At 48.0% G+C, this 27758-nt stretch overlaps 1 protein-coding gene across 2 annotated transcripts in view; it reads left to right on the top strand.

Moving 5' to 3' along the window:
• gchfr (GTP cyclohydrolase I feedback regulator) overlaps nucleotides 1-27335 on the top strand; it is a 110012-nt gene extending 82677 nt beyond the window's left edge. For both annotated transcript variants that reach the window (XM_038783508.1, XM_038783499.1), the window contains exons 2-3: nucleotides 14944-15038; nucleotides 26546-27335. In XM_038783508.1, the coding sequence (XP_038639436.1) occupies nucleotides 14944-15038; nucleotides 26546-26681 (231 nt within the window). In that variant the 3' untranslated portion in view covers nucleotides 26682-27335. The remainder of the gene's footprint in view (nucleotides 1-14943; nucleotides 15039-26545) is intronic.
• Nucleotides 27336-27758: the final 423 nt, after the last annotated feature.

Raw genomic sequence — 27758 nt, 5'->3', positions numbered from 1 at the left:
CAATCGGGAGGAGGGTTGCCAAGCTGGACCCATCCCATGGATTGGGGATGTTGGCCACCAGTTCCCCCGCGTTCCACCCCACTAATAAGGTCGCATCCCGCAGTCAGCACACCGGACAGGGCAGCACGGCTGTGCATGTGCCGCCGGCAAGTGAGCCAGGGCGCTCTGGCCCTAGAGCCCCCAGAGGATGCACGCTGGGGTCATCAAAGGCCATGAGACTGGGTAAGTAGCAGGCTGCCTCCACCTCAGATGTGTGTCCTGGGGAAACACCAAGACGTGGTGGCCGATCTAGGAGGGCAAAGCATGTTGAGGGTCCGTGATGTAGAACAGTGGGGCGGGGCAAGGCGGTGGTAGGTAGGGATAGGGAGGCGATGGCAGGTAGTGGGGGGGGGGGCGGCACAATTGGGTGTTATACAACACCTTTTTGCAAAACCATTATGATGCCTCTGTCACTTCCACAATACGGGCTGACACCCGGACCCTTTGCCCATCTCTCCAGGCAGCTCCTGCACTCCCTCTCCCATTGCGCTCACCCACCCTCCAGGCGTGGACATGTCCCCGGAGTAGTGTCCCATCTCCTGGGTGTTTGGATGTTGCACGTGTGTTGTTGCCTCCCGCAGTGTCAAGCACACTGTCCATGCATCACAGTCTGATTGGGGTGCTAGGCAATGACTCCCACATGCTATATGGCCCGCCCACCCATGGCAACCCACTTGGCATATGTGAAGTGCTCACTTAACCACGATTGCCAATTCCTTATTAGCGATAGCCTTCAGCCGCGCAGCCAGAGGAATTAGCAGTCGGTGGGGGTTATGGGTGGTCGTTGGGGCAGACAGGCAAGGACAGGGGTTGCCCCCGGAATGAGTACACACGATCCAGGAGTTGGCATGTGGTTTCACCCCACAGTGCACGGTCCCCCCCCCCCCCCCCCCCCAAACATGGTGGCCCACCCCAGCGGAGGGCTCCCAACCCCAGCCAAGGGTCCCCGCCCCCCCCCCCCCCCACCGAGCAATGGGGTGGCAAGCCCAACACCCCAGGGCTCTTTGCCTTTGAACAAACCTGGCCACTAAGCTCCCTGCAGTAGCCTATCCGCCAGGATCACATTTTTCAAAAGGAGTACTAATCTGCACCAGTGTGAGCACTTGCTGGGGAGGCCGTTGAATGATGGGAGGCCGTTGGATATGGGGTGGCTCACATTAATTATATGGAAATAGGGCTTAAGTAGTAATCATTGGTTTTTCGCTATGCTACGGCGAGACCTTATTTTGCACATGGGAACGGACCGGTTGCATCGCAAACTGTTTTCTGCCTGGCGCAGATCTCATTTTTGGCCTCTCGCTATTCACCGGCCTCATTACACTTGAGCAAGAGCCCAACGAGGCCGGAGAATCGCACCCATAATGTAAGTTTATGCTGTGGTTGGTATGAATGAACTTTGATGGTAATTATAGAATCACACAGTGCAGAAGGAATCTATTTGATCCATTGTGTCTATAATAATTCTTTGAAAAAGCCACTATGTAATACCACTCTTTGATTTTTCTCCATTCCCCAGAAAATTTCTCTATTTAATAATATTTAGCCAATTCTCCAAAGTTACTGATGAATCTGCTCCCATTCTCCTTTCTCGTAGCGCAATTCTAGATTGTAACCACTTGGATACATTAAAAAAATTCTCTTCATCTCCCTTAGGCTTTTTCTGGGCCAAATATCTTAAATCTCTATCCTCTGGTTACTGACACTTCAGCCAGCAGAAATAGTTTATCTCTACCTGATCTATCAAAACCCTTAATAATTTGAATTATTAAACCTCTCCTGTATTCATATTATCCTGAGACCATTTATTTCCAGCTTCACAACATCGTTAGACTTCCAACACGGCACAGTGGTTGGCACTGCTGCCTCACCGTGCCAAGGACCCGGGTTCAATTCTGGCCTTGGGTGACTGTATGGAGTTTGCACATTCTCCGTATCTGCATGGGCTCCCTCCGGGTGCTCCGGTTTCCTCCCACAGTCCAAAAAGATGTGCAGGTTAGATGGATTGACCATGCTAAATTGACCTTGGTGTACAAGAATGTGCGGGTTAGGTGAAGTTGTGGATAGGACAGGGGCTTGGGTAGGGGTGCTCTTTCAGAGGGTTGATGCAGACCTGATGGGCTGAATGGCTTCCTACTGCACTGTAAGGTTTCTATGTTTTCTATGACTCATGTGCTGCTGAACCCTCATTCAATCCGTTGCTATCTCTTGACTACCTTAGCTGCTTTGTTACCTTACTTCCAAAGTACTCCTCTCTGGTCTCTCACATTCTACCCTCCATAAACTTGAGGTCATCCAAAACTCTACTGCCTGTGTCTTAACTCGCACCAAGTACTGATCCCCTATCAGCCCTGTTCTCGCTGATTTACGTTGTCTCCCAGTGAAGCACCATCTTGATTTTAAAACTCTCATCCAGTTTTTTCAGAACCCTCCATGGCCTCACCGTTCCCTATCTTTCTAAATCTCTTCCAGCTGTACAACTCTGTGATATCTTTATGCTCCTCTAATTCTAGTTTCTCTTGCATTGCCAGTCTTAATTGCTGCATTGTTGTTGGCAACATCTTCGGTTGCCTCAGCCCTCGGCCTTGGAATTCTCTCCAAACACCCCCTCTGCACCACACTTTCCTCCTTTAAGACAATCTTTAAACCTACATCTTTTGATCAAGTTTATCTTCTAATGTAGCTCGGTGTCATAGTTTGTTTTACAATGCTTCTTGAAGTGCCTTGTGTTAAAGCTGCAATATAAATGTGGTAGTATGAGTAGGGAGATCATATTACCTTAGAACCAAGCTGCCATTGGTACAGCAGTCTCGCTGCCCATTGACCCAGGCAAGTCATGTGCCTCTCTGCCAATTGGCTGTGGCTAGTCATGTGACTCCCCGCCGATTGGCTGAGAGGTTGGTAGCTCCGCCTACAAGGTGGGGTATAAGAACTCGTACCGGCTGGCAGTCGGCCTTTCTCTGTATGACCACTGCTGGGCTCACATCTAGCTTATTAAAGCCTGTTGTTTGGAACTTCACTACGACTCGAGTCCAATTGATGGTGCATCAATTTAATATGCTAGACTTTGAAAATGGAACTACGGATCAAGCCAGAATGCGTCTGAATCAGCCCACATGCTGCAAACGCGTGCTTCAACAGCTACCTCACTACTGCAGAAAATCGACTAACAAAGGAGCAGAAACTCCACATCCTCCACTCGTGCGTGGGCACCGCCATTTACTCAGTGACAGAGGACGAACTGGACTATGATGTCGCTATGGATCTACTAAAAGGACATTTCATCAGGCCAGTAAACCAGGTCTACGCACGGCATCTCCTGGCAACAAGGCAACAATTCCCCGGTGAGTCTCTCGACGAATTCTATCGGGCCCTCATTGTCCTGGGGAGGAATTGTACCTTCCCGCAAATACGTCAGAGACTTTTAGAAAAAGACACTCTAAGCCTCACTGAGGCACGGACCCTCACATCCTCCTTGGAGGTCGCTGACCGCAACGCGCGTGCGTATGCCCCCCGGCCGCATGACGGCCCCTTGGGCAGCGTGGCACACAACCCCCCTCACCCCCGCTGACTCGGACCCCCAGACCTGCGCCACAGGACGCCCCGATAAGGCCACGGGCCCCCGCTGCTATTTCTGCGGTCAGGCCAAGCGCCCACGCTGCCCGGCCCGCACTGCAGTCTGCAAGAACTGCGGTAAAAAGGGCCACTTTGCGGCCGTCTGTCTCTCCAAGTCAGTCGCTATAGTCCCGGACAGCGACCGCGGGTCCCCCCCCGCACTCCTCTAGGGCCCCGTGTGGACCTCACTGCCTCCACCTCCCACCACCACGAGTGATTCACAGACGCCGCCACCTTGGCCCCCGATGTCACGTGCGGCCCGCGGGCGCCACCATTTTGGGTCCCTGACTCCACATGCGACCCCCGGGCGCCGCCATCTTGCTCATCCCCCACCACGTTCGGCCGACGGACGCCGCCATCTTGGATCGGCACGGAGGACCCCGCAAGCGATTACTCCGTATTGGATGACGACATCCTGCCACGAGTTCCTGCCACGACTCGCCTCGGTGACGCTGGATCAATCACGGCCCCGCACGCTTTCCACGGCGACCACACAGATCCACCTCAATGGTCGCGAGACGAGCTGCCTATTCGACTCCGGGAGCACGGAGAGCTTCATCCACCCCGACACGGGAAGACGCTGCACGCTCCCCGTGCATCCAGTAAAGCACAAAATCGCTCTGGCATCTGGTTCGCACTCAGTCCAAATCACCGGGTGCTGCGTGGCGGACCTCACGGTCCGGGGAGCGTTTTTAAAAACTACAATTTCCTCATCATCCTTCCCCGCCTCTGTGCACCGGCACTTCTCGGACTGGATTTTCAGTGCAACCTGCTGAGCTTAACTTTTAAATTTGGCGGCCCTATTCCGCCCCCCGCCCCCCCCCCCCCCTTACTGTCTGCACCCTCGTGTCCCTCAAGGTCGCCCCCCCCCCCCTTCCCTGTTTGCAAACCTCACCCCGGATTGCAAACCCGTCGCCACCAGGAGCAGACGGTACAGTGCCCAGGACCGGATCTTCATCAGGTCCGAGGTCCAAAGGCTTCTGAAGGAAAGGGTCGTAGAGGCTAGCAACAGTCCCTGGCGAGCACAAGTGCTGGTGGTTAAGACTGGGGAGAAAAACCGGATGGTCATTGACTACAGTCAGACCATCAACAGGTTTACGCAGCTGGATGCGTATCCTCTCCCCCGTATCTCCGCCCTGGTTAACAGGATCGCGCAGTACAAAGTTTTCTCCACGGTGGACCTTAAGTCCGCCTAACACCAGCTCCCCATCCGCGCGAGTGACCGAAAGTACACTGCGTTCGAAGCGGATGGGCGACTCTACCACTTTCTAAGGGTTCCATTCGGTGTCACAAATGGGGTCTCGGTCTTCCAAAGAGAGATGGACCGAATGGTTGACCAAATACGATTTACGAGCCACCTTCCCGTATCTCGACAATGTCACCATCTGCGGCCACGACCAGCAGGACCACGACACCAACCTCCGAAAATTCCTCCGTACCGCAAAACTCCTCAACCTCACTTATAATAACGATAAGTGCGTGTTCAGCATCGACCGTCTAGCCATCCTCGGCTACGTAGCGCGTAACGGAGTGATAGGCCCCGACCCTGAACGCACGCACCCCCTAATGGAGCTCCCCCTCCCCAACTCCCTCAAACGCTGTCTGGGCTTTTCCTATTATGCCCAGTGTGTCCCTAACTACGCCGACAAAGCCCGCCCCCTCATCCAGTCCAACACGTTTCCCCTGTCCATGGAGGCCCGCCAGGCCTTTAGCCGCATCAAAGCAGACATTGCAACGGCCACGATGCGCGCTATCAACGAGTCCCACCCATTCCAAGTCGAGAGCGATGCGTCCGTTGTAGCTCTGGCGGGTAGACCCGTGGCCTTTTTCTCCCGGACCCTCCACGCTTCTGAACTCCGCCATTCCTCGGTGGAAAAGGAGGCACAGGCCATTGTCGAAGCTGTGCGACATTGGAGGTACTATCTGGCCAGCAGGAGGTTTACCCTCCTCACAGACCAACGGTCAGTAGCCTTCATGTTCGATAATGCACAGAGGGGCAAGATCAAGAACGACAAGATCTTGCGGTGGCGGATCAAGTTGTCCACGTACAACTACGATATCTTGTATCGTTCTGGGATCGAGCCAATTTGATCGACCTTATGGACTTTTAAGTTCTGCATATGTTCCTTGCCTGTGTTTTTTTATTATTATTACGGTTATTGTTGTTTTTTTCTCTCTTGTACACTGTATATAGTATGTTGGTTTTTCTTACACGTTCGTCGCAGGGCAGTGGGCAGCCGTAGTTACCTCGGTGCTACTTGAGAAGGTCTCTAGTCATACTACCAGTCTTATGGGACACCCCCCCCCCCCCCACTCCTTCCCACTCCCCCCCGCTTCTTTCACAACAAGGGGTGAATGTGGTAGTATGACTAGGGAGATCATATTACCTTAGAACCAAGCTGCCATTGGTACAGCAGTCTCGCTGCCCATTGCCCCAGGCAAGTCATGTGCCTCTCCGCCAATTGGCTGTGACTAGTCATGTGACTCCCCACCGATTGGCTGAGAGGTTGATAGCTCCGCCTACAAGGCGGGGTATAAGAACTCGTACCGGCTGGCAGTCGGCCTTTCTCTGTACGACCACTGCCGGGCTCACATCTAGCGTATTAAAGCCTGTTGTTTGGAACTTCACTACGACTCGAGTCCAATTGATGGTGCATCAGTAAATATGTTACTTTTTATGACATGAAGTGCCTACTCCCTGTGATGGTAATATCCCTTAAAAAGTCTCTTTCCTCCACTGCATGATGAAACATTCATTGAGATTATGTTTGAAGCTTGATATCCAATAAGCTACAAACAGCAGGATCGTCCCAGTTCCAGTTTCTAGTCTGCATCAAGTTCTCTGATTTCAGCGGTTGGTCTCGGTGCCCCTGCAACACGAAGGGAAACATCGGAAAGACTTCCTACCATCGGTTACTGTCCAGTGACCACTGAGGTAGTTGAATGAGGACAGGATTCAGAATGAATGTTTGAATAGGTTGACAGAATCCAGGCTGGAGCATAAATAATACGCTCTTGGGCATGACGGACTAGAAATATGGAAATGGATGAATATCTCTTCAGGTAAAGCGGAGTGGCTGCTTCATGTGTGCTTTAGAAACTACAATAAAGTCGCTGACACACTTTACTTTGAAGCTAATCCATTTGATATTTTGCCCATGGAAATATTAGATCTGAGCTAATATTTGTTGAGTTTCAGCCTTTGGTCAGTGATGGCACTCTCACCTCTGACTTAAGGATGAAAGTTACATTTGAACACACAAGTGAGGCTGACCCTCCAATGCAGTATCCAGGGAGTAATGCACTGTTATCTTGTCGATGAGACACTTAACCAAAGTCCTACGAGGTGGATGTGAAAGATCCCAGGACAGCGTGGGGAAATTCTTCCCATTGTCCAGGCTAATAGACAATCAACCAATATTGTTAAAACAGATTATCCGGTCAAAAGCAAAATACTGTGGATGCTGGAAAATTTAAATAAAAACTGGAAGTGCTAACTCAACAGATCAGGCAGAAATTTGGAGAGAGAAACAGCTACCATTTCAGGTTCATGATGAAACGTTAACTCTTTCATTCTCCACAAACACTGCCTGGCTCGCTGAGTATTTTCAGCATTTTCCCTTTTTATTTGGTCATTAAGCCATTGTTGTATGTGGGACCTTTGTGTGTGCAAATTGGCTGTACGTTTCTGCCGAGACTAACTACGCTTCAGAAATTAATTTATTAGCTGTAAAGCACTTTTGGACATCCTGAGGTTGTGAAAGGTGCTATATCAATGCAAGTTCTTTTTTAACTGAGGCAGTTACTGGGATTTCAATTTTTTTAAAGTGTTTATATAAATGCAAGATTTTCTTTTTCACATCCATCGGACATCCCAAAATGCTTTGCAGCCTATGAAATGCTTTTGAAGTGTGGCAATATAGGAAATGCAGCCCATGATGAAAGATCACAGACCTGAAATGTTAACTCTGTTTCTCTCTTCACAGATGTTGCAAGATCTATTTCCAGTATTTTCAGCATTTTCTATTATCTATGCTGATAGTCCATTTAAACTAGACAGGTTAGAGGGTAGAAGGGAGTCATGTGAATAAAATATGTAAAGCACAGGACTAGGTTTCTTGTCAGGTAAGGTTTCACTTTTCACATGGCACGTGATACAAATTCCTGGCTAATTTGCAACATCTCAAAAAGCAGTTAGCATGGCCAAGCGATGGCGAATATTTCTCTATACAGTAGGTGAGATGGCATGTACCTCATGGTCACAGTGGTTGCCTGGAATTCATTTGGATTGGCTTGTGGGGACGAATGAGAATTTCCCAGAATTGTTTTCTGTAATAACCTGCACAGGACACACTGGGTGTGATCAGTTGTTTTCCTCGTGTGGCTTGAGTATGAGCTCCCTTTTTACCTGCGGGGCTGATAACCATGTTGTACAAACGGTCGGTCAGTCAGGAACTGACCAACACACAGAGAGATGAGGTATAATGGGGCCCCTTGTAAATAGTTGTTCTTATAAATAAATGTCTCCTTTTGTTCACTCATCAGTCTTCCCTCGCCTTTATTAATGTTTCCCTGCAGTGGCCTAGTTTTTAAAATCTTTTTTCGCCTGTTTCATGAGACTAACTGACTATAAGTGGAAGTGTATACTGGGAGCCAGAATGCTTTGTCACATTGTAAATTTGTGGGTAGACTTAATAGACTGAAGGCCCAATCCTGCAATTTCAATAGTCTGAAATCTTCAGTGATCTGCGACCAAATTCTATTTGGTGTATCAAATGACAAGTTCCATGAGAGATTGCTGTGGGAAGAAGACTTGATATTGGAACAAACAATCAAGATTTTCCATGCGAGTGAGTTAGCTGCACAGCAAATCAGCACACTCAGCTTGAAACATTTTGGCACCAACATGGAGGAAGATGCCAGGGCTATTAGCACTGTTACGCAGGTCAATAAGAAACATGGCCTCAGTGCGGGTGACTAACAGGAGCCGTCTTCTTGTGCCAGAAATGTGGCAACCGACATGGCCCACGGCAATGTCCAGCCTTTGGAAAAGTATGTTCCAGATGTGGCCATGTATGCTATTTTGTGAAACTGTGGTTTTTCACGTCCTATAATGGACCAGATGGAGTTGATCAATGCAGTTAATGAGATGACCCTTGATGAATTATTTTTTGTGGATCTAACCTCAACCAAAGACACAATGCGTCCGAAGACAAAAGAGAAAGAAGTTTTGATGACGTTTTAGGAACGACGGTTCCGATCCAGCTGATGCTGATGGACTATTCTAGTGATAGTAAACAACACACTGATAACATGCAAACTTGACACAGAAGCTAAGGCAAACCTCCTCAGTTTGGGTGATCTACACGGCCTGCAAGTGCCGCCGAAAGTCATAACCTGACCTAAAATGCCGGTTGACTACAGTGGGAATGAGTTTGAGACGTTGGGGATGTGTGTCCTAGAAGCTGGGGTACAAAACAGAAGACACAGCGTACCTTTCTCCATTGTGGACACGAAACATGAATCCATCCTAGGGGCGGATGCATGTGAGACCTGAGGTTGTATGTTCCAGTCAGGGAACCGACAAAACATTAAGGCAATTCGCAATCAGATACAGTGGCAAAATTATCCGATGAGCTACGAGTGATAGTGAAAGTGGAAAAAGATCAACCAGGGACAGAAATGGAGAATCCGAAGGACGCAGCAAGAGTCCTGGTTATCTGTCTTCAAGAATGAGAATATACTCAGACGTATGATACAGGAGCATGATGAGCCCATTTCACAGCATCTACAGGACTTTGCAGTAAACTTTCCGGATCCCAGATAGCCAGTGGGCTTCATTCTGGAGTTCCAGTTTGAATCAAAGAGTACTTCACGAATGAAGTGCTCGGAAAAACATGCCATGTTTAGTCGTGCCCTAATGGGGCAGGCGTCTTCGTATTTATAATTACGGGGTGCACGGGCTGCCACATCAACTGGAAGAATGAAAGAAATGTCACAATGAAAACTATTAGACTGAAGCAGTCGCATGAGGGTCGGCCTACTCAGAAATCAGTCATGACAACTGTGCTAAATAACTCTTTTATTACAATTTCTTCACTCCCTCTGAGGTTCCGAAACGTGGAGTGTTAGGTGGAAGTTCCACGGCAAGACTCACTACTGATTTGAAAATACGTCAATTCCTGCATGAACACACACTTCTGTGAGCAGTGTAATACTTCATCATAGAATCATAGAATTCACAGTGCAGAAGGAGGCCATTCGGCCCATCGAGTCTGCAGCGGCCCTTACAAAGTGCACCCTACTCAAGCCCACGCATGTACCCTAGCCCCGTAACCCTCTAACCCCCACTTAACCTTTTTGGACACTAAGAGCAATTTAGCATGGCCAATCCACCTAACCTGCACATCTTTGGACTGTGGGAGGAAACCGGAGTACCCAGAGGAAACCTACGCAGACACGGGGAGAACGTGCAGACTCCGCACAGACAGTGACCCAGCCGGGAATCGAACCTGGGACCCTAGAGCTGTGAAGCAACTATGCGAACCACTATGCTACCGTGCTGCCCTTGGAAGATAATAATGATGAGTACGAGGATATTGATGATGGAGTACAATGATATTAACTCCGAGGATGAGGACTATGAGGACACATACAAAAAATGTGAAAATGATGACTCTGAGAGTGAGTCAGCGGAGGGCGATGATAAAATGCTGGTAAGATGGTTTCGAGGGCGTGATGAGGTGATATCACTGGACATAAAACCAACGGTGAAGAAGCTGGCTCCAGAGGCACATGGTGAACCGTCTCAGGCCTCTGAAATGATTCCGGTAATCGACTCCTTGCTGCTCGAGGTTACTCCGGTGTAAGATGAGTTAGAGGAGCTGACGACTATGTCATTATATAGCTCGATGGATCACACATACATACTAGTGCAAGAACAGGATGACCCATCGCCTGAATCTTCAGGGCAACAGAACGTTTGTACCATAATTTCCAGTGAGGAGGAGCCATCAAAAGATGTTCCAACAAGCCAGGAAGGGACAGCATCTGATGTGATAGATGTTGTTTCCACCCAGGCACCGGATTACAAGGTTCTACAATCACCAGTTGGGGGCACAGACTTGATCATGAATGCAAAGACCGTCGGAAGCACGCTGACGTGAGAAATCCCGACTAAGATCAGTACACATCTGCACACATGGTGCAGACCCACAGTAAGACAGGGGTTGCTAAACGTAAACAGAGAAGCAGGCCAAATGGCCTCCTTCTGCACTTCATCAAAGTTAAAAAGAGGAAGAGAAGGAGAGTGGGAGAGGCAGAGCATCCCACTGATTAAACCAGGAGCGAAGATATTGTTGTGGCTGACAGACCAGAGACAGAGAATATACAAAGATTCAGCAGCAAACAGCGTCGTGTAAAGAAACAAAAAAAGAAAATGTTGGTGACACAGATGTGGCCTACAAGGATACATGCATTCAGAAAGCATCGTGTTAGAAGGATACGAAGCGAGAGACCTGCACGCAAACCAGTTTTTTAAAAGGCTGGCAACAGCCCAAGTGATCAACAGGGTGATCCCATGAGGGAGGCACAATGAGCTGTGCACAAGGTACACACACCTAGCAGGCATATCATGTTTATAGACACAAGTGAAGATAGTTAATACAGAAACCAAATGTGTAAAGATGCTGATTAATGTTTGTATATAGAAATGAATAATCTCCAAAGGAAGGAGGATGTGGTGATATGCCTGTGAATAATATTACATGCAGTCAGTGCGACCTCCGACCAGCAGGTGACGCCAGCCATCAGCCATGTGACATCTGGCTCTCAGCAGAAGATTGTACGGCGTACACCAGGACAGTCGCACATAAGGGTAGTTCCAGGAAACTCAGTCAGTAACTTGGTCTGTATAGCATTCTCATTGTTACTTTACCACGTGTACGTCAATAAAGCATCATTCTAATTAGGTCACCAGCGGTTCTGTAGATTAATTGCAGAGACAAGATCACAGAACACAACAGGCGCCAGCATGAGCACTGGTTCGGGAGGCCGCTGAATGACGGGAGGCCGTTGGATATGTGGTCGTTCTCATTAATTGTATGGAAATGGGGCTCAAGTGGCAATAATTGCCATGCTATTACCTCTCGCCACGCTATGGCGAGATCCTGATTTTGGCTACGGGAGCGGGCTGGTTGCATCGCAAACTGGTGCCCGGCGTGTATCTCATTTTTCAGCGAGCGCATAATGAGGCCACTGAATCGCGCCCAAGGTTATAACCGCTCTTTATTCTTCCATGTAAGTTTTTGATAAATGTGAACAGGTTATTGCTGAGTAAGTGCCGCTTGATATCACTGTTGATGACTCCTTCCATCACTTTGCTGATGATGGAGAGTAGACTGATAGGGCAGTGATTGGCTGGGATGCATTTGTCCTGTTTCTTGTGTAGCGGACACACCTGGGCAATTTTCCATATTGCTGGGTAGATGCCAATGTTGTAGCTGTACTGGAACAGCTTGGCTAGGGGTGCGGCAAGTTCTGGGGCACAAGTCCTCAGTACTATTGCCGGAATATTGTCAGGGCCCATACTCTTTGCCTTCCAGTGCCTTCAGCTGTTTATTGATATCACGTGGAGTGAATCATATTGGCTGAAGACTGACATCTGTGATGCTGGGGACCACCGGAGGAGATCGAGATGGGTCATCCACTTGGCACTTCTGGCTGAAGATTGTTGCGAATGCCTCAGTCTTGTCTTTTGCACATACGTGCTGGGCTCCTCCATCATTGAGGATGGGGATATTTGTGGAGCCTCGTCCTCCAGTGAGTTTAAATGTCCACCGCCATTCATGGATGTGGCAGGACTACAGAGCTTAGATCTGATGCGTTCGTTGTGCAATAGCTTAGCTTTGTCTTTTACTTGCTGCTTATGCTGTTTGGCACATAAGTAGTCCTGTGTTGTAGCTTCACCAAGTCGATACCTCATTTTTCAGTATGCCTGATGTTGCTCCTGGCATGCTCTCCTGCACTCTTCATTGAACCAGGGTTGATCACCTGGCTTGGTGGTAATGGTAGAGTGGGTGATATGCCAGCCCATGAGGTTGCAGATTGTGATTGAATACAATTCTGCTGCTGATGGCCCACATCGTCTCATGGATGTCCAGTCTTGAGTTGCTAGATCTGTTTGAAGTCAATCCCATTTAACACAAGTAGTAGTGGTAGTGCCAAACAACACAATGGAGGGCACCCTCTATGTGAAGACATGACTTTGTCTCCACAAAGACTGTAAGGTAGTCACTTCTACCAATACTGTCATGGACTGATGCACCTGTAGCAGGCAGATTGGTGAGGATGAGGTCAAGTATGTTTTCGTTGGTTACCTCACCACCTGCTGAAGTCCCAGAGATGCGTTTCACCAACTCAACAATGATCCTTCCAAACCAGCAAACGACCTCCTGAAAGGCTAAGGGCATTGGATGCATGGGAACACCAGCATCTGAATATTCCCCTCCAAATATACACCATCCACCAGCCTTATTTAGAACCTTCCCCTCCATCATGATGACCCCACCCCACCATTTTGATTTTCGGTTCCCTTGACTTGCCCCAACACAATCTCACCCACCCCTCCCCCACATGGCCACCTATGCCTTGTACAGTTTTGCTCCCTATGAGGACTGACCTTTGTTTTGCTATTAACACATTTTGCTATCTTACCTTTTGCCACTATCTGCACTCTCCAGCCCTCAATGGCACCATTAACACCCTCTGTCTTATGTCCATGACACCTTTGTCAATCTCTCCTTTGCTTCAACCTATCCCTGTACTTCTATTCTGCTCCACCTGCCTCTCCAACTATATTATTCATAACATTTCCACTCTTCAGTCCTGTATAAGGGTGGTATGGACTTGAAACATTAAGCATTTTCCTGTTTTTATTTCAAATATCTAGCATCTACAGCATTTTGCTTTTACTTGGAACTATATTGCTGTTCTGTCACTGTTACTGGGTCACAAACCTGGAACTCCCTGACAACACTGTCGCTGTATCTACAACATAGAGGTCTCAGCAGTTGAAGAAGGTGGCATATGACCACCTTCTGAACAGCAATTAAGAATGGCAGCAAATGGCACTCATCCCAAGCAAGAATAAAATAAATGTTTGATTTGATAATTGGGTTGATTCCTATTGCACGGTGTTCCGTGTTGGAGCACCCATGGTTTAGTTGATTGGTTATCTGTAGATCAGGCATGAAACAACCAGGTGAAAATCCTTTGTACCATTTAATGTATGCCCTGTGTTCCTGTGGATCTGTGTGCACCTGCGGGAGTGTTAGTTACTGCACGTTTGTGTGGCCTGTATTGTTGGGATGGTGGTATCTTGCTTCCCTCTATCTGTAGGGTCAGTAGGGAACACATCCCCTTCAACTCCGAGTACCCTGCAGTTGTTTCCTGCTCAAATGAGCGTTCAGTCGCTGTAGGCGGGACTTCCACCCCTCACTCAGGAGGAAGTCAGGTTGTAAACAGAAGCCTGACACATCCAAAGGCAAAATTATGCCTCGCTGGATCCATGAGGATATGGTAAATCTATTACTCTTCCTCAAATGGAAGCAGGGTTTACCCACAATCCTCAGCATGAGTGAAACCACTCTCTCGACACCACAGAGGACAACTGATCCACTCCCATCCAAGTGTTATTCATCTGTTGTGTATCTGATTGTAGGAGAAGCATGTAGAATTCTAGACTTTTAGGCACAGAAGGAGGCCATTCAGCCTTCTTTGCCTTTGCCAGCTGTCCATTTAGTTCCCTTTCTCTGCCCTTGCCCAATTCTTTTTTATATTTGTCACTTCTCTTTTGAAAGCGCTTTGGAGTTCTGCTTCCATCACTGTCTCTGGTTGGGAATTGGGATATCCGAATAGAATTTAAAAAAGAATCTCCTAACTTCTCATTACATTCTTTGGTAATGACGACTTTATGTCCCCCTACTTATTGCACTGTAATGGTTGGACACCTAGGTGTCACTGGCACAGTATAGGGATGTTGAAATATGACTGTCAGCTGCCAAAGTGTAGGGATGGGAGCATCTGGATTGTTTGCTTTACATAGAGATGTGGTTGCCAGTGCAACTGTCTGAAACATTTTGCACTGTGGAGGGGCGAGGTTGTGTTTTGGTTTGTAGGTTGACCAGTATAAGCTACACCCATAGTTGAACGTGGCTGAAATCTTGGCGAGATGAGAGAAAATGAACCAGGTCCCAAAATGTTTAATAAGTAATCAGGGTATCTCTTTTACAGGAAACTGGGCCCACGATTGTGGGGGACGAGCATTCAGACGAGGAGCTTATGAGATATCTTGGAGCTGAGAAAACCACTGCATTAGGAAATAACTTGTAAGTAGGGTGCATCAGAAAATTGCAAAACAGGGCATTTATATGTACCTCTGCTTATGGTTTTTTAATACATTTTATCCCCAGGTTTTGACTTTTTCCAGATCTCAACCGTGAACTGGTTTACTGCTAAATTCTGCTAATGGCCAAGCTCCGCAGAGCACTGCTGGTGTGAGAGAGACTGTTGTAGGTGATTTATTTTCCCTTTCTCTGGGAGAGGAGGCTGTGTCAGGCCTTTGCTCTCTACCACACCATAATTTTTCACAGGAGATACTATCTTGCTCCTACACTCCGTGGCACAATCCATTAATCCACTAATTCCTCCCTATTCTATGTGCCTGTTTGCTGCCCAGTTAATATAAAGAAGATCTTTTAGGTACTGTGCTACTTCCCAGAGCAGCACAATGTTCGTTGTGAGACTTAGAATTCAGTTGAACAAGGCAAATTGTAAATCATTAATCATAGAATCCCTAAAGTGCAGAGGCGGCAGTTTTTCCCATCGAGTCTGCACCAACTCTCTGAAAGAGCACCCTACCTCAGTCCACTCCCTGCCTATCCTTATAACCTCACCTAATCTCCATGGCCAATCCACCTAACCTGCACATTTTTGGACTGTGGGAGCAAACCAGGGCACCGGGAGGAAACCCATGCAGACATGGGGAGAACGTGCAAGCTCCACACAGTCACCCAAGGCTGGAATTAAACCTGGGTCTCTGATACCGTGAAGCAGCAATGCTGACCGCACTGGCATCAAAATCCTTGTTAAACATTTTCTGTTTGTTTCTGTGAGTGAGAGTTACCCATAACTGATGATTTTAAATTAGTACTGGAGTAGCTCCTGTCTGCCATGGGCTAATGTAGTCAACTAGTTGGTGTTGCTGGACTGACCATATTTTAATAATCATTGATTTAAACCATCCTGCTCCTGCAAACACCTTCCTCTCCTCTGAACTTCAAATACACTTCCACTCGTCTCTTTGTGGATGTTACACCAGTTTTGCCTCAGCCTCAGAGACAGACTGGATTGCAGAAGATACTGATACCCAAATAGATGTGATGGCAGAAAACTGACAGGTAGGGGATGTGAGGGAAAGGGGTTGGAAGAAGGAAGGTAAGGGAAGGGGACAGGAGTCCACACCTCCCCCCACCCCACTCTGTCTATGAATGACACTTCTGTGGTTTTGAGCTATTTTCCAGCCGATACTCCAGTGCAGCACTGAGAGAGAGCTGCACTGTCAGAGCTGCCCTCTTTCAGATTAGACATTAAATTGAGGCCCCATCTGCCTGCTCAAGCGGATGTGAAAGATCCCGTGGTACGTTTTTGGAAAAGAGCACGGGTGTTATTTCCGGTGTCCTGGCCAATATTTAGCCCTCAATCAACATGGCAAGGAAAGATGATCTGGTCATTATCGCAATGCTGTTTGTGGGAGCTGGCTGTGCACATATTGTCTGCTGTGTTTCCTGCATTACAAGTGATTGTACTTCAAAAAGTATTTAATTGGCTGTAAAGAGCTTTGCGATGTCTGATCATGAAAAGCGCTATATAAATACAAGTCTTTTTATCTTTGACATCTCCCTATAAACTTCAACCCCAACAAAATATTCATCTCAATCTTGTTGACATTCATTAAACCAATTGTTGCTGGGAGTCTGTTCCACCTGTCCACTAGAGGGTACTACAGATCATTTATGGTTCCTAAATCCAACCAGTAACAAGTGAAAGGTGATGTGAAAAAGGAACTGATTTCCTGTTAGCAATGTAATTCATAGGATCCCCACAGTGCAGAAGGAGGCCATTCAGCCCATTGCGTCTGCAACGGTCCTCCAAAAGAGCACCCACCTAGACCCACGGCCCCCTCCCTATCCTCGTAACCCAACCTAACTTGGGTTTAGTACAGCCAATCCACCTAACCTGCACATCGTTAGACTGTGGGAGGAAACTGGAGCACCCGGAAGAAACCCCCGTAGACACGGAGAGAATGTGAAAACTACACCCAGTCACCAAGGCTGGACCTGAACCCAAGTCCCTGGGAGGCAGCAGTGCTAACCACTGTGTCACCATGACAACGGTTTGGTTTAAGGAACTCCCAAACTTCCAGAAAGACCCATTACCCGTGCTCAAAAATGAACAAGTCTGGCAGAAATCCTTGCAGCCTGGGATGCAGTTTTTTCACAAGAAAGGTGAGTCCGTTTAGGCAGGCAGAGCCTCCAAAGGAGGATGTATGAGATTGTCAAATCTTCAATTTAAATTCACAGGACAGACAGTTCAGGAATGAAAAAAAATCCTGGAAATACCATACCCCACAAATAAGATTAAATACATTTAATACGCGTTGAATATTTCACAACGAGTTGTAAAATAACGCTTAATCCCTTTTATATTAGTAGAACGATTATCAACTTCAAACACTATAAACAAAATAAATATTTACATCTTGGATACCGAGGGAGTGCAACGGTTCTCACAGTCAATGTTGTGAGCATGCACCTCACTTGACTTGCCGTTGTTTTATGTGTGTATCACTTCAGTCATACGTGTAAGAGAAAAACTACACGGATGGAAATCAGCGGAATGTGCCAACCTTGTGCACAGACAACGGTCAACAAAATGTCTCGTGGGTTGCACTCAGAAGACAGATGGGCCAGATGTGGCCCTCAGGCCGCAGATTTCCCACCGCTTCAGTACAGCACGACAAAATGGTCGTCAGTTTCATAGATTTCATAGAATTTACAGTGCTTAAGGAGGCCATTCGGCCCATCGAGTCTGCACCGGCCCTTGGAAAGGGCATCCTACCTAAACCCACACCTTCACCTTATCCCCATAACCCAGTAACCCCACCTTACCTTTTTGGAACACTAGGGGTAATTTAACATGGTCGATCCACCTAACCTACACATCTTTCAACTGTGGGAGGAAACCAGAGCACCCGGAGGAAACCCACGCAGACACAGAGAGAACATGCGAACTCTACACAGACAGTGACCCAAGCGGGAATCAAATCTGGGACCCTGGTGCTGTAAAGCAACAGTGTTAACCACTGTGCTACCGTGAGGAAAGAACGTTGGACTTACTTAAACTCACAGATCAATTAGGTGGAATTTAACTCAATGGGAACAAAGTCCCATAGCAAGCTCGTTTAGCCAGTTGTTTTCTGGCGCTTGCAACGCCAAGAAACACCCTGCTATGTAACGTGGCCCAGTTAGATAGGGGATCCCAGCAGGGAACACCTAGCCGCTGCTGCATATAGCCCCGTTTTCAGCACCGAGGAGCTCCGGTCATCAGAATTCCCCATGTAGTGAGAATTGGAACCCCCCGCCAAGCAGCCCCAACTCGCAATAAGGGGGTCCAACAACTCTGGCACCCCTCGCCTCCCCAACACCCAGCCAGTCCAAAGATGTGCAGGGTAGGTGAATTGCCCCTTAATTGGAAAAAAAATAATTGGGCACTCTGAATTTAAAAAACAAATGAATGCAGCAGCCCGCACAGTTCAGTTTAATAACACCATGCGTGCCCACAGAGATGGTGTTGCCACGAGATCCCCTCTAGGCCAGCTCACTAATATCATCATTGGTTTCCCAGGGACATGCATCTTGGATAGAATGTCCCCGACATATTTCCAAGATATAGGTGGCATGTTTCATAAGTTCATAAGATATAGGAGCAGAATTAGGCTATTCGGCCCATCGAGTCTGCTCTGCCATTCTATCATGGCTGATATGTTCCTCATCTGCTACCTACAATGATACAGACCAAGAGCTGGATTGCGATATCAGCCAGAGTATCTCCTTCCTAGAACACATGGCCTCAGAGCAGGAGTAGGCAATTTAACCTAAACATCCTCAATGTGATCATGGCTGATCCCATCCTCGCCTCAACTCCACTGTCATGCCCATTCTCCATAACCCTTCAATCCATTACCAATTAAAAATCTGTCTTAAATTTACACACTGTCCTTGCATCCACTGCATTCTGGGGTAGTGAATGCCACAGATTTACAACTCTTTGGGAGAAGTAGTTTTTCCTCAAATCTGTTTTAAATTTGCTACCTCTTATTCTAAGATTCCGACCTCTTGTTTTAGAATGCCCCGTACGAGGATGCATCAGCTCCACATCTGCTTTATCCATATCTTTTATATCTCAATTTGATCTCACCTCATTCTTCTAAACTCTACAGAGTATCAGCCTAAACTGTTCAATCTCTCCTCATACAACAAACCCCTCATCTCTGGAATCAACCGAGTGAACCTTCTCTGAACTGCCTCCAATGCCACTACACCTTTCCTCAAATAAGGATACCAAAACTGTGCACAGTACTCCAGGTGCGGTCTGACCAATGCATTGTATAATTACAACAACACTTCCTTACCTTTATACTCAATTCCTTTTGCTAGAAATGCCAACATTCCATTTGCTTTCCTTAATATCTGGTGCGCCTGCATGCTCGTTTTCTGTGACTCATGCGCAAGGGCACCCAGATACCTCTGCATCAGAGCACCCCAAAGTCTCTCCCCATTTGGATAAAAAGTTGCCTTCCCATTTTTTCGACCGAAATGCACGACCTCACACTTATCCACGTTAAACTCCAGATGCCACATTTTGGCCCATTCTCCCAACCTATCTATATCCATTTGTAAGGTTATTTCCTTATTGCAACTTACTGTCCTACCTATTTTTGTGTCATCTGCAAATTTGGCTATAGAACCTTCTATACCTGAACCCAAGTCCTTAACATATATTGTAAATAGCTGGTTGCTTAACTTGAATCTGCAGTTGCATGCAAGAATTTCCTTACACACCTGTGCTCAGCTTATATTTGAAATGAAACAGTCAAATGAGCTCTTTCTCCATGTGCTTCTTGAAAAATCTGCCAATGAGATCTCTTCCACTGTCTACCACAAGCCCACCGTCACTGATTAATATGTGCTGGGATTTCTATTGTTCCACACAATATAAGATTGGTCTTATTTGCAACCTGGTAAAAAGGACCCGAGCCATTTATTCACTGTGCAATTTTGATGTCGAAATAGGATGCAAAGCTATCCAGCAGGACAATGGCTACCTCAATCAGATCACTGCTCTTTGTATATCATGCAAACTCATGAATGGTCCGCCACTTTTGATCTTGAAAAGTGCCCAGTCTGCCTCAGATTACCATGGAAGGGAAAGGTGTCTCAGAAATTTGAGCTACAGGTGAAGCTAGCCAGTTCATGCTGCTACTATAGAAACATAGAAAATAGGTACTGGAATAGGCCATTCGGCTCTTCGAGCCCGCACCACCATTCAATATGATCATAGCTGATCATGCAAATTCAGCATCTCACTCCTGCTTTCTCTCCATACCCCTTGATCCCTTCAGCCGCAAGGGCCACGTTCAACTCCCTCTTGGATATATCCAACGAACTGACCCCAACAGCTTTCTGCGGTAGAGAATTCCATAAGTTCACAACTCTCTGACATCTCAGTCCTGAGTGGCTTACCCCATATTCTAAGGCTGTGACCCCGAGATCTGGATGTCCCCAACATCGGGAATATTCTTCCTGCATCTAACCTCCGCAGTCCAACATGGTTTTATATGTTTCTAGGAGATCCCCTCTCATTCTTTTAAACTCCAGTGAGTATAAGCCCAGTTGATGTAGTCTTTCCTCATATGCACGGTAGCATTGTGGATAGCACAATTGCTTCACAGCTCCAGGGTCCCAGGTTCGATTCCGGCTTGGATCACTGTCTGTGCGACGTCTGCACATCCTCCCCGTGTGTGCGTGGGTTTCCTCCGGGTGCTCCGGTTTCCTCCCACAGTCCAAAGATGTGCAGGTTAGGTGGATTGGCCATGATAAATTGCCCTTAGTGTCCAAAATTGCCCTTAGTGTTGGGTGGGGTTACTGGGTTATGGGGATAGGGTGGAGGTGTTGACCTTGGGTAGGGTGCTCTTTCCAAGAGCAGGTGCAGACTCGATGGGCCGAGTGGCCGCCTTCTGCACTGTAAATTCTATGATAATCTATGATGCCAGTCCTGCCATCCCAGGAATTAGTCTGGTGAACCTTCGCTGTACACCCTCAATAGCAAGAATGTCCTTCCTCAAACTCGGAGACCAAAACTGCGCACAATACTCAAGTTGTGGCTTCACCAAGGCCCTGAATAACTGCAGCAAGAGTCGTTGCACTTCAGCTTTTCCTAAACTGCCACCATTCAGACAATAATCTGCCTTCCTGTTTTTGCCATCAAAGTGGATAACCTCACATTTACCCACATTATATTGTATTTGCCAGGTATTTGCCCATAGTATTTTTTGCCATTTGCCCAAGTGTTTTTTCCACCAACAGGATGCTGCCGCCAAACCAACAATTCTGTGATAATCTGTGACACTCTGCCTACTACATAATTCAGTAGTGAGGTATATGAATTTCAGTGCCAGTGTGATGCCAAGTATGTAGGCAATACATTTCAACAACTGGGAGGATTATATCAAACAACACATCCCTTTGGTTGTTCACAACAGGCAAATTACTGACTGTATTCAACCGGCCTCTGCTTGCAAATCTCAGAACATGATGTCCAAAATTAGATGTGATTCTATGATTGGACAGCACTATTAAACAATCCCAATGTTACCATGAATCAAATTAACAAATAATTTAAGATTATTAGTCAAGCTGGCGGGAAGACACTTACATGTTCACATACTGGAACCTGTCCTTGGCAAACAAAGAGGTGTCCGTACATTGCACCATTTTTAGTTAAACAAACGCTTGAGGGAACATCCATTCCCCATTGCAATGCGTTGACCAGAGTAAACTTGCCTGGTCTGAATTTTTGTTTTCACTAAACAATTTTATTGAGGTATTTTTGGCAATAAAACAATTACATTGTATAGTACTGTACAAAAGCAAATAACACATAGTACAAACCACAACTCCATTCTCGCAAGGGCCTGCCTAAACCACCCCCTACTCTACTCTACCCTAGCCATCCCCCCTGCTGCCGATTAATTCTCCGCAAAGAAGTCAATGAATGGCTGCCACCTCCGGGCGAACCCCGATGGTGAACCTCTCAAGGCGAACTTAACTTTCTGTAGACCGTGAATGCTTGCCATGTCCGGTAGCCATACTTCAGTCTTCGGGGGCCTTGAGACCCTCCATGCCAACAGTATTCACTGCCTGGCTACCAGGGAAGCAAAGGCCAAGACGTCAGCCTCCTCCTCCTGGACCCCCGGGTCCTCCGACACCCCAAATATTGCCACCTCAGGACTCATTACCACCCCAGTTTTCAAAACCCGGGACATGATGTCTGCGAATCCCTGCCAGTACCCCCTGAGTTTAGGGCACGACCAGAACATGTGCACGTGATTAGCCGGCCCACCGGCGCATCTGGCACACTTGTCCTCCAGCCCGAAGAATTGACTTATCCAGGCTACCGTCACGTGGGCCCGGTGCACGACCTTAAACTGGATCAGACTGAGCCTGGCGCATGTTGCGGTCGTGTTTACTCTGCTCAGAGCTTCTGCCCAAATACCGTCCTCCATTCCCCCCCCCCCCCCCCCCCCCCCCCCGAGCTCCTCTTCCCACTTAAGCAAATCGGTGATTGCCGCAGGTTGGGGTCCACACCGATGCTCTCACTTCCCCTATATGCCTCCTCCACTGGCCCCAGATCCGAAGAGCCGCTACCACTATAGGGCTGGTGGAGTACCGCGCGGCGGGAGCGGTAGAGGCGCTGTCACCAGGGCAGCCAAACTGGTGCCCCTGCACGAAGCAGGCTTCATCCGCTCCCAAACCGATTCGCACCCACCATCCATTTCCTTATCATCACTACTTTGGCCGCCCAGTAGTAGTTGCTGAAGTTCGGCAACGCCAGCCCCCCTTCCCCTCTGTTCCTTTCGAGCATCACCTTCCTCACCCACGGGGACTTCCCCGCCCAGACAAATCCCAGGATAATTTTATTCAGCCTCTTAAAGGACCTTGGGATGAAAATGGGAAGACACTGAAATATGAACAAGAATCTTGGGAGAATCGTCATCCTAACAGTCTGCACCCTTCCCACTAGTGACAGCGGGAGTGCATCCCAACAACGAACCTCCTCCCTCACTCGTTCCATCAGTCGGGGCAGGTTGAACTCATGCAACTTGCCCCAGTCCCGTGCCACCTGTATTCCCAAGTATCTGAAGCTTTCTCCTACCAGCCTGAACGGCAACCCCTTCAGCCTACTCTCCTGACCCCTCGCCTGAATTACGAACAACTTGCTCTTAGCCATGTTCAGTTTATATCCTGAAAACCGGCCAAATTCCCTCAGGTTTTCCATGATACCATCCATCCCCGCCATTGGGTCCGTACGTATAACAGCAGGTCATCCGCGTATAACAAGACTTTATGTTCCACTTCCCCCCCCCCCCCCCCCGCCGCCAGACCAGCCCTTTCCAGTCTCTTGTAGCTCTCAGAGCAATTGCCAGGGGCTCTATGGCCAGCGCGAACTGCAGTGGGGAGAGAGGGCAACCCTGTCTTGTCCTGCGGTGCAGTCTGAAGTTATCTGATGTCGTTCTGTTCGTCCTTTCACTAGCCTCTGGGGCCTGATATAACAGCCTAACCCAGTCAATGAACCCCACACCGAACCCAAACCGTCCCAGCACCTCCCACAGATAGTCTCACTCGACCCGGTCAAAAGCCTTTTCCGCATCCATAGCTACCACTATCTCTGCCTCCCTGCTCTCCGGGGGCATCATAATCACATTAAGCAGCCTTCTTAGATTGGCCACCAGTTGCCGACCCTTTACGAACCCCGTTTGGTCCTCCGCAATTACATCCTCAATTCTGGCCGCCAAGATCTTGGCCAGTAACTTAGCGTCTATGTTGATCAAATATACAGGCCTGTAAGACCCACAAGCCTCCGGGTCTTTATACCGTTTCAGAATAAGCAAAATAGTGGCCTGCGACATCGCGGGGGTAGAACCTCTCTGTCTCTTGCCTCGTTAAAAACCCTGACCAGCGCCGTCCCCACTATCTCGACAAACTTTTTATAAAATTACACCGGATACCCATCCGGCCCCGGGGCTTTACCCAACTGCATGACCTTCAGGCCCCCCCAATACCTCTTCGATCTTGACCAGGGCCCCCAGTCCGTCTACCAACCCTCTACCCACTCTTGGGAAGGTCACTCCATCCAAGAATCGCCTCATACCCTCCGGACCCCTGGGGGGGGTTCCGAAGTGTACAGCTTACTATAAAAGTCCCTATACACCTTGTTCAGCAGCCCTGCCGGGTCCCCCACCAGATTTCCCTCCCCATCCGCTATCCTTCCTATCTCCCTAGCCGCTTCTCTCTTCCTTAGTTGTTGCGTGAGCATTCTGCTGGCCTTCTCCATGCTCAAATATCGCGCCTTTTGCCTTTTTAAGCTGCTCTAAGGCCTTGCCTGTAGTCAGCACCCCAAACTCGGCCTGCAGCCTCTGTCATTTCCTGAGTAACTCTGGCCTCGGGGACCCCGCGTAGCTCCTGTCCGTATGTAAAATTTCCTTAACCAGTTGGTCTGTTTCAGCCCTATCTGTCCTGTCCCTATGAGCCCGGATTGAGATCAGCTCCCCTCTCACCACTGCCTTCAGTGCCTCCCAGAGCACCGCAGCTGAGACTTCTCTGGTATCATTTACCTGCAGGTAATTCTGCATGCATTTCCTGAGTCTCTCACACACCGCCTCGCCCACAAGCAATCCAGCCTCCATTGTGGGCGCTGAAAGCTATCCTTACAAATCTGTAGGTCTATCCAGTGCGGAGCATGGTCCGATATGGCAATTGCTGAATATTCTGCCCCCACCATCCTGGCCAGCAAGTCCCTACTCATGACAAAGCAATCAATTCGGGAATACACCTTGTGTACGTGGAAGAAGTACGAAAACTCCCTCATCGACGGCCGGCTAAATCTCCATGGATCAGCTCCGTGCTCCATAAACCCTCTATTTGCTCCATAAACCCTCTCAGTTCCTTTGCCATCGCTGGCAACCTGCCCGTTTTTGAACACGACCGATCCAGGCTTGGGTCCAGGACTGTGTTAAAGACCCAATCAAGATCAGTTTGCGCGAGTCCAAGTCGGGATATTCCCTAGCAACCTCTTGATAAAATCCACATTGTCCCAATTAGCGGCATACACACCAACCAAGACTACTCTCACCGCTCGAGCTTACCCTTAACCATAACAAATCTGCCACTCCCATCCACAACTGTACCCTCCGCCTCAAATTGAACCCTTTTATTAATCAGGATCGCAACCCCCCTAGTCTTGGTGTCGAGACCCGAATGAAAGACTTGACGAACCCAGCCCTTCCTGAGCCGAACCTGGTCTGCCACTTTCAGGTGCGTCTCCTGCAGCATGACTACGTCCGCCTTCAGAACCCACAAATGCGCGAACACCCGCGCCCTCTTCATTGGCCCGTTTAGCCCTCTGACATTCCAGGTGATCAGCCTGGTTGGGGGGGCACTTCGCCCTCCCCCCTTTGCCGATCAGCCATCCCCTTTCCTTGGCCAGCCCCCCAGCCATGTGTGCCTGGTCTGAATTTAAACAAAAGCTTGGTGCATTCTCCATGGCAACGCCTCTACCAACCACAGTCCACTTGCCTTGCCAACCTATCAGTGCCGCCTTCTGCTGCAGTAGAAATTGTTGTTCTATTTGAGAGTTAGAATTCTTGCATCTGTCCTGATGAGTACAAGATGTAAAGCTTCAACAGCATATTTCTTTTTCAGAAATATAGAATTTGGATGCAGGAATTGTAGCATTAGATCACTTAAAGGGATAAGGATGGACAAGGCCATGACATGTTGGGGGTAAGGGGGTGGGTTGTTAAACAGGATGATAAGAACTTTTGAACTTGAGGTGTTCATGGGGATTTTGTGGGATGTGGGATGATGCAACTGAGGTTAATGGAAGGTGGAGATTGAGGTTTAGGAGACCAGCCAGGAGAGTGATTGATTGGTCGAGGTGTCAAAGGCATTGATTAGGTCGTTAATAATGGACTGAGGTAGGGGTAGAGTCAGGCAATGTTAGTAATTGAGTGGATATGAGGCAGCACAATAGTTAGCACTGTTGCCTCAGAGCTCTTGGACTCGAGTTCAGTTCCGGCCTCGGGTGACTGTGTGGAGTTCGCACTTTCTCTCCTTGTCTGCGTGGGTTTCCTCTGGGTGCTCCGGTTTCCTCCCACACTCCAAAGGGCAGGTTGGGCGGATTGCCATGCTAAATTGTCCCTTAGTGCCCAAAGGTTAGGTGGGGTTACGGGATAGGGTGGAGGCGTGGGCTTAAGTAGGGTGCTCTTTCCAAGGGCTCGTGCAGACTCGATGGGCCGAATGGCCTCCTTCTGCTCTGTACATTCTATGATTCTAAATAGGTTGCCAAAGCTGTGACCAACCTATCTGTTGTGGAAATAAACTCTTAGGCATTGAGTGCATTTTATAACCAAAATCTCTACAAAGTGGAAATATTGATTTAAAAAATATAAATTGATGACTTGATTTAAGAAATTAATTCATATTTGTATTCACAGTTCAGAATATCGTGTGAAATACCCTCCACGGATGGTGCTGGACAAACTGGAGATAATTGGCTATAGTGTGATCAGCATGACTGGCTTGGGGCAGACTCTAGTCTGGTGTCTACACAAAGCTCTGGATAAATCCTAGCCAGGTAGAATTTCTACCATCGCATCAATATCAGAGACTGATTATTGGCTCTCAAGACAAGAACACAATTATCACATATACTGCTTAGAGATTAGCATTCAATTTACATTCCATTAGAATTTTTTTTAAATCGGAGGGTACATTGATGACCTCCAACTCCTTTTTTCTTTCCATTTCACCAAAAAGTGCAGTCTTTTTTGGGTATAATTAGTATTTCATATCCTCATTCTACAACCATCCTTCATGTGTGCACCTTGGTACGTGTTAGTAGACTGTATGATCAGTGGAATACATTACTGCCATCACACAAATGCATACTGCAGTCAATGCTGGCTAGTGATCAAGAGCATGGTTCCGGGCTAACCTTTCCCCCCTCCAAGTATTGTCACTGAGAACCACTTGTGATCAGTTAGCTCAGTGACTCACTGAACCCAAGAGATCCAAATGGCTTATTGTCACATGTAAGATACAATAAACACCGAGCCACCGGGGAACTGGCACCACCAGTACACTTGACCAATTAGTTTGAGCACAGTAGCATAGTGGTTAGCACAATTGCTTCATAGCTCCAAGGTTCCAGGTTCAATTCCCGGCTTGGGTCACTGTCTGTGCAGAGTCTGCACGTTCTCCCCATGTGTGCGTGGGTTTCCTCCGGATGCTCCGGTTTCCTCCCACAGTCCAAAGATGTGCAGGTTAGGTGGATTGGCCATGCTAAATTGCCCTTAGTGTCCAAAATTGCCCTTAGTGTTGAGTGGGGTTGTTGGGTTATGGGGATAGGGTGGAAGTGTGGGCTTGGGTAGGGTGGTCTTTCCAAGAGCCAGTGCAGACTCGATGGGCTAAATGGCCTCTTTCTGCACTGTAAATTCTATGAAATCTATGAAATTGACATAGTTCAAAAGGAATGAGAGTCCAATTCTACATAACGCTCCTCCTCTCCCCCCCCCCCCCCCCCCCCCCGGGAGTGTGATTTCTGCTGCAGTCCTTTTGTAACAGAGAGCTTGTGATCTCTGGCCGGGTTACAATGATATATAATTTACTCAAGTATCCAGTCTAAGATGAACATAAGAATTAGGAGCA

This window comes from Scyliorhinus canicula, chromosome 2, assembly GCF_902713615.1.
Source record: "Scyliorhinus canicula chromosome 2, sScyCan1.1, whole genome shotgun sequence".
Lineage (NCBI taxonomy): Eukaryota > Metazoa > Chordata > Chondrichthyes > Carcharhiniformes > Scyliorhinidae > Scyliorhinus > Scyliorhinus canicula.
Note: the sequence above shows the minus strand (reverse complement) of the source record. Positions and strands in the feature narration are given on the sequence as shown.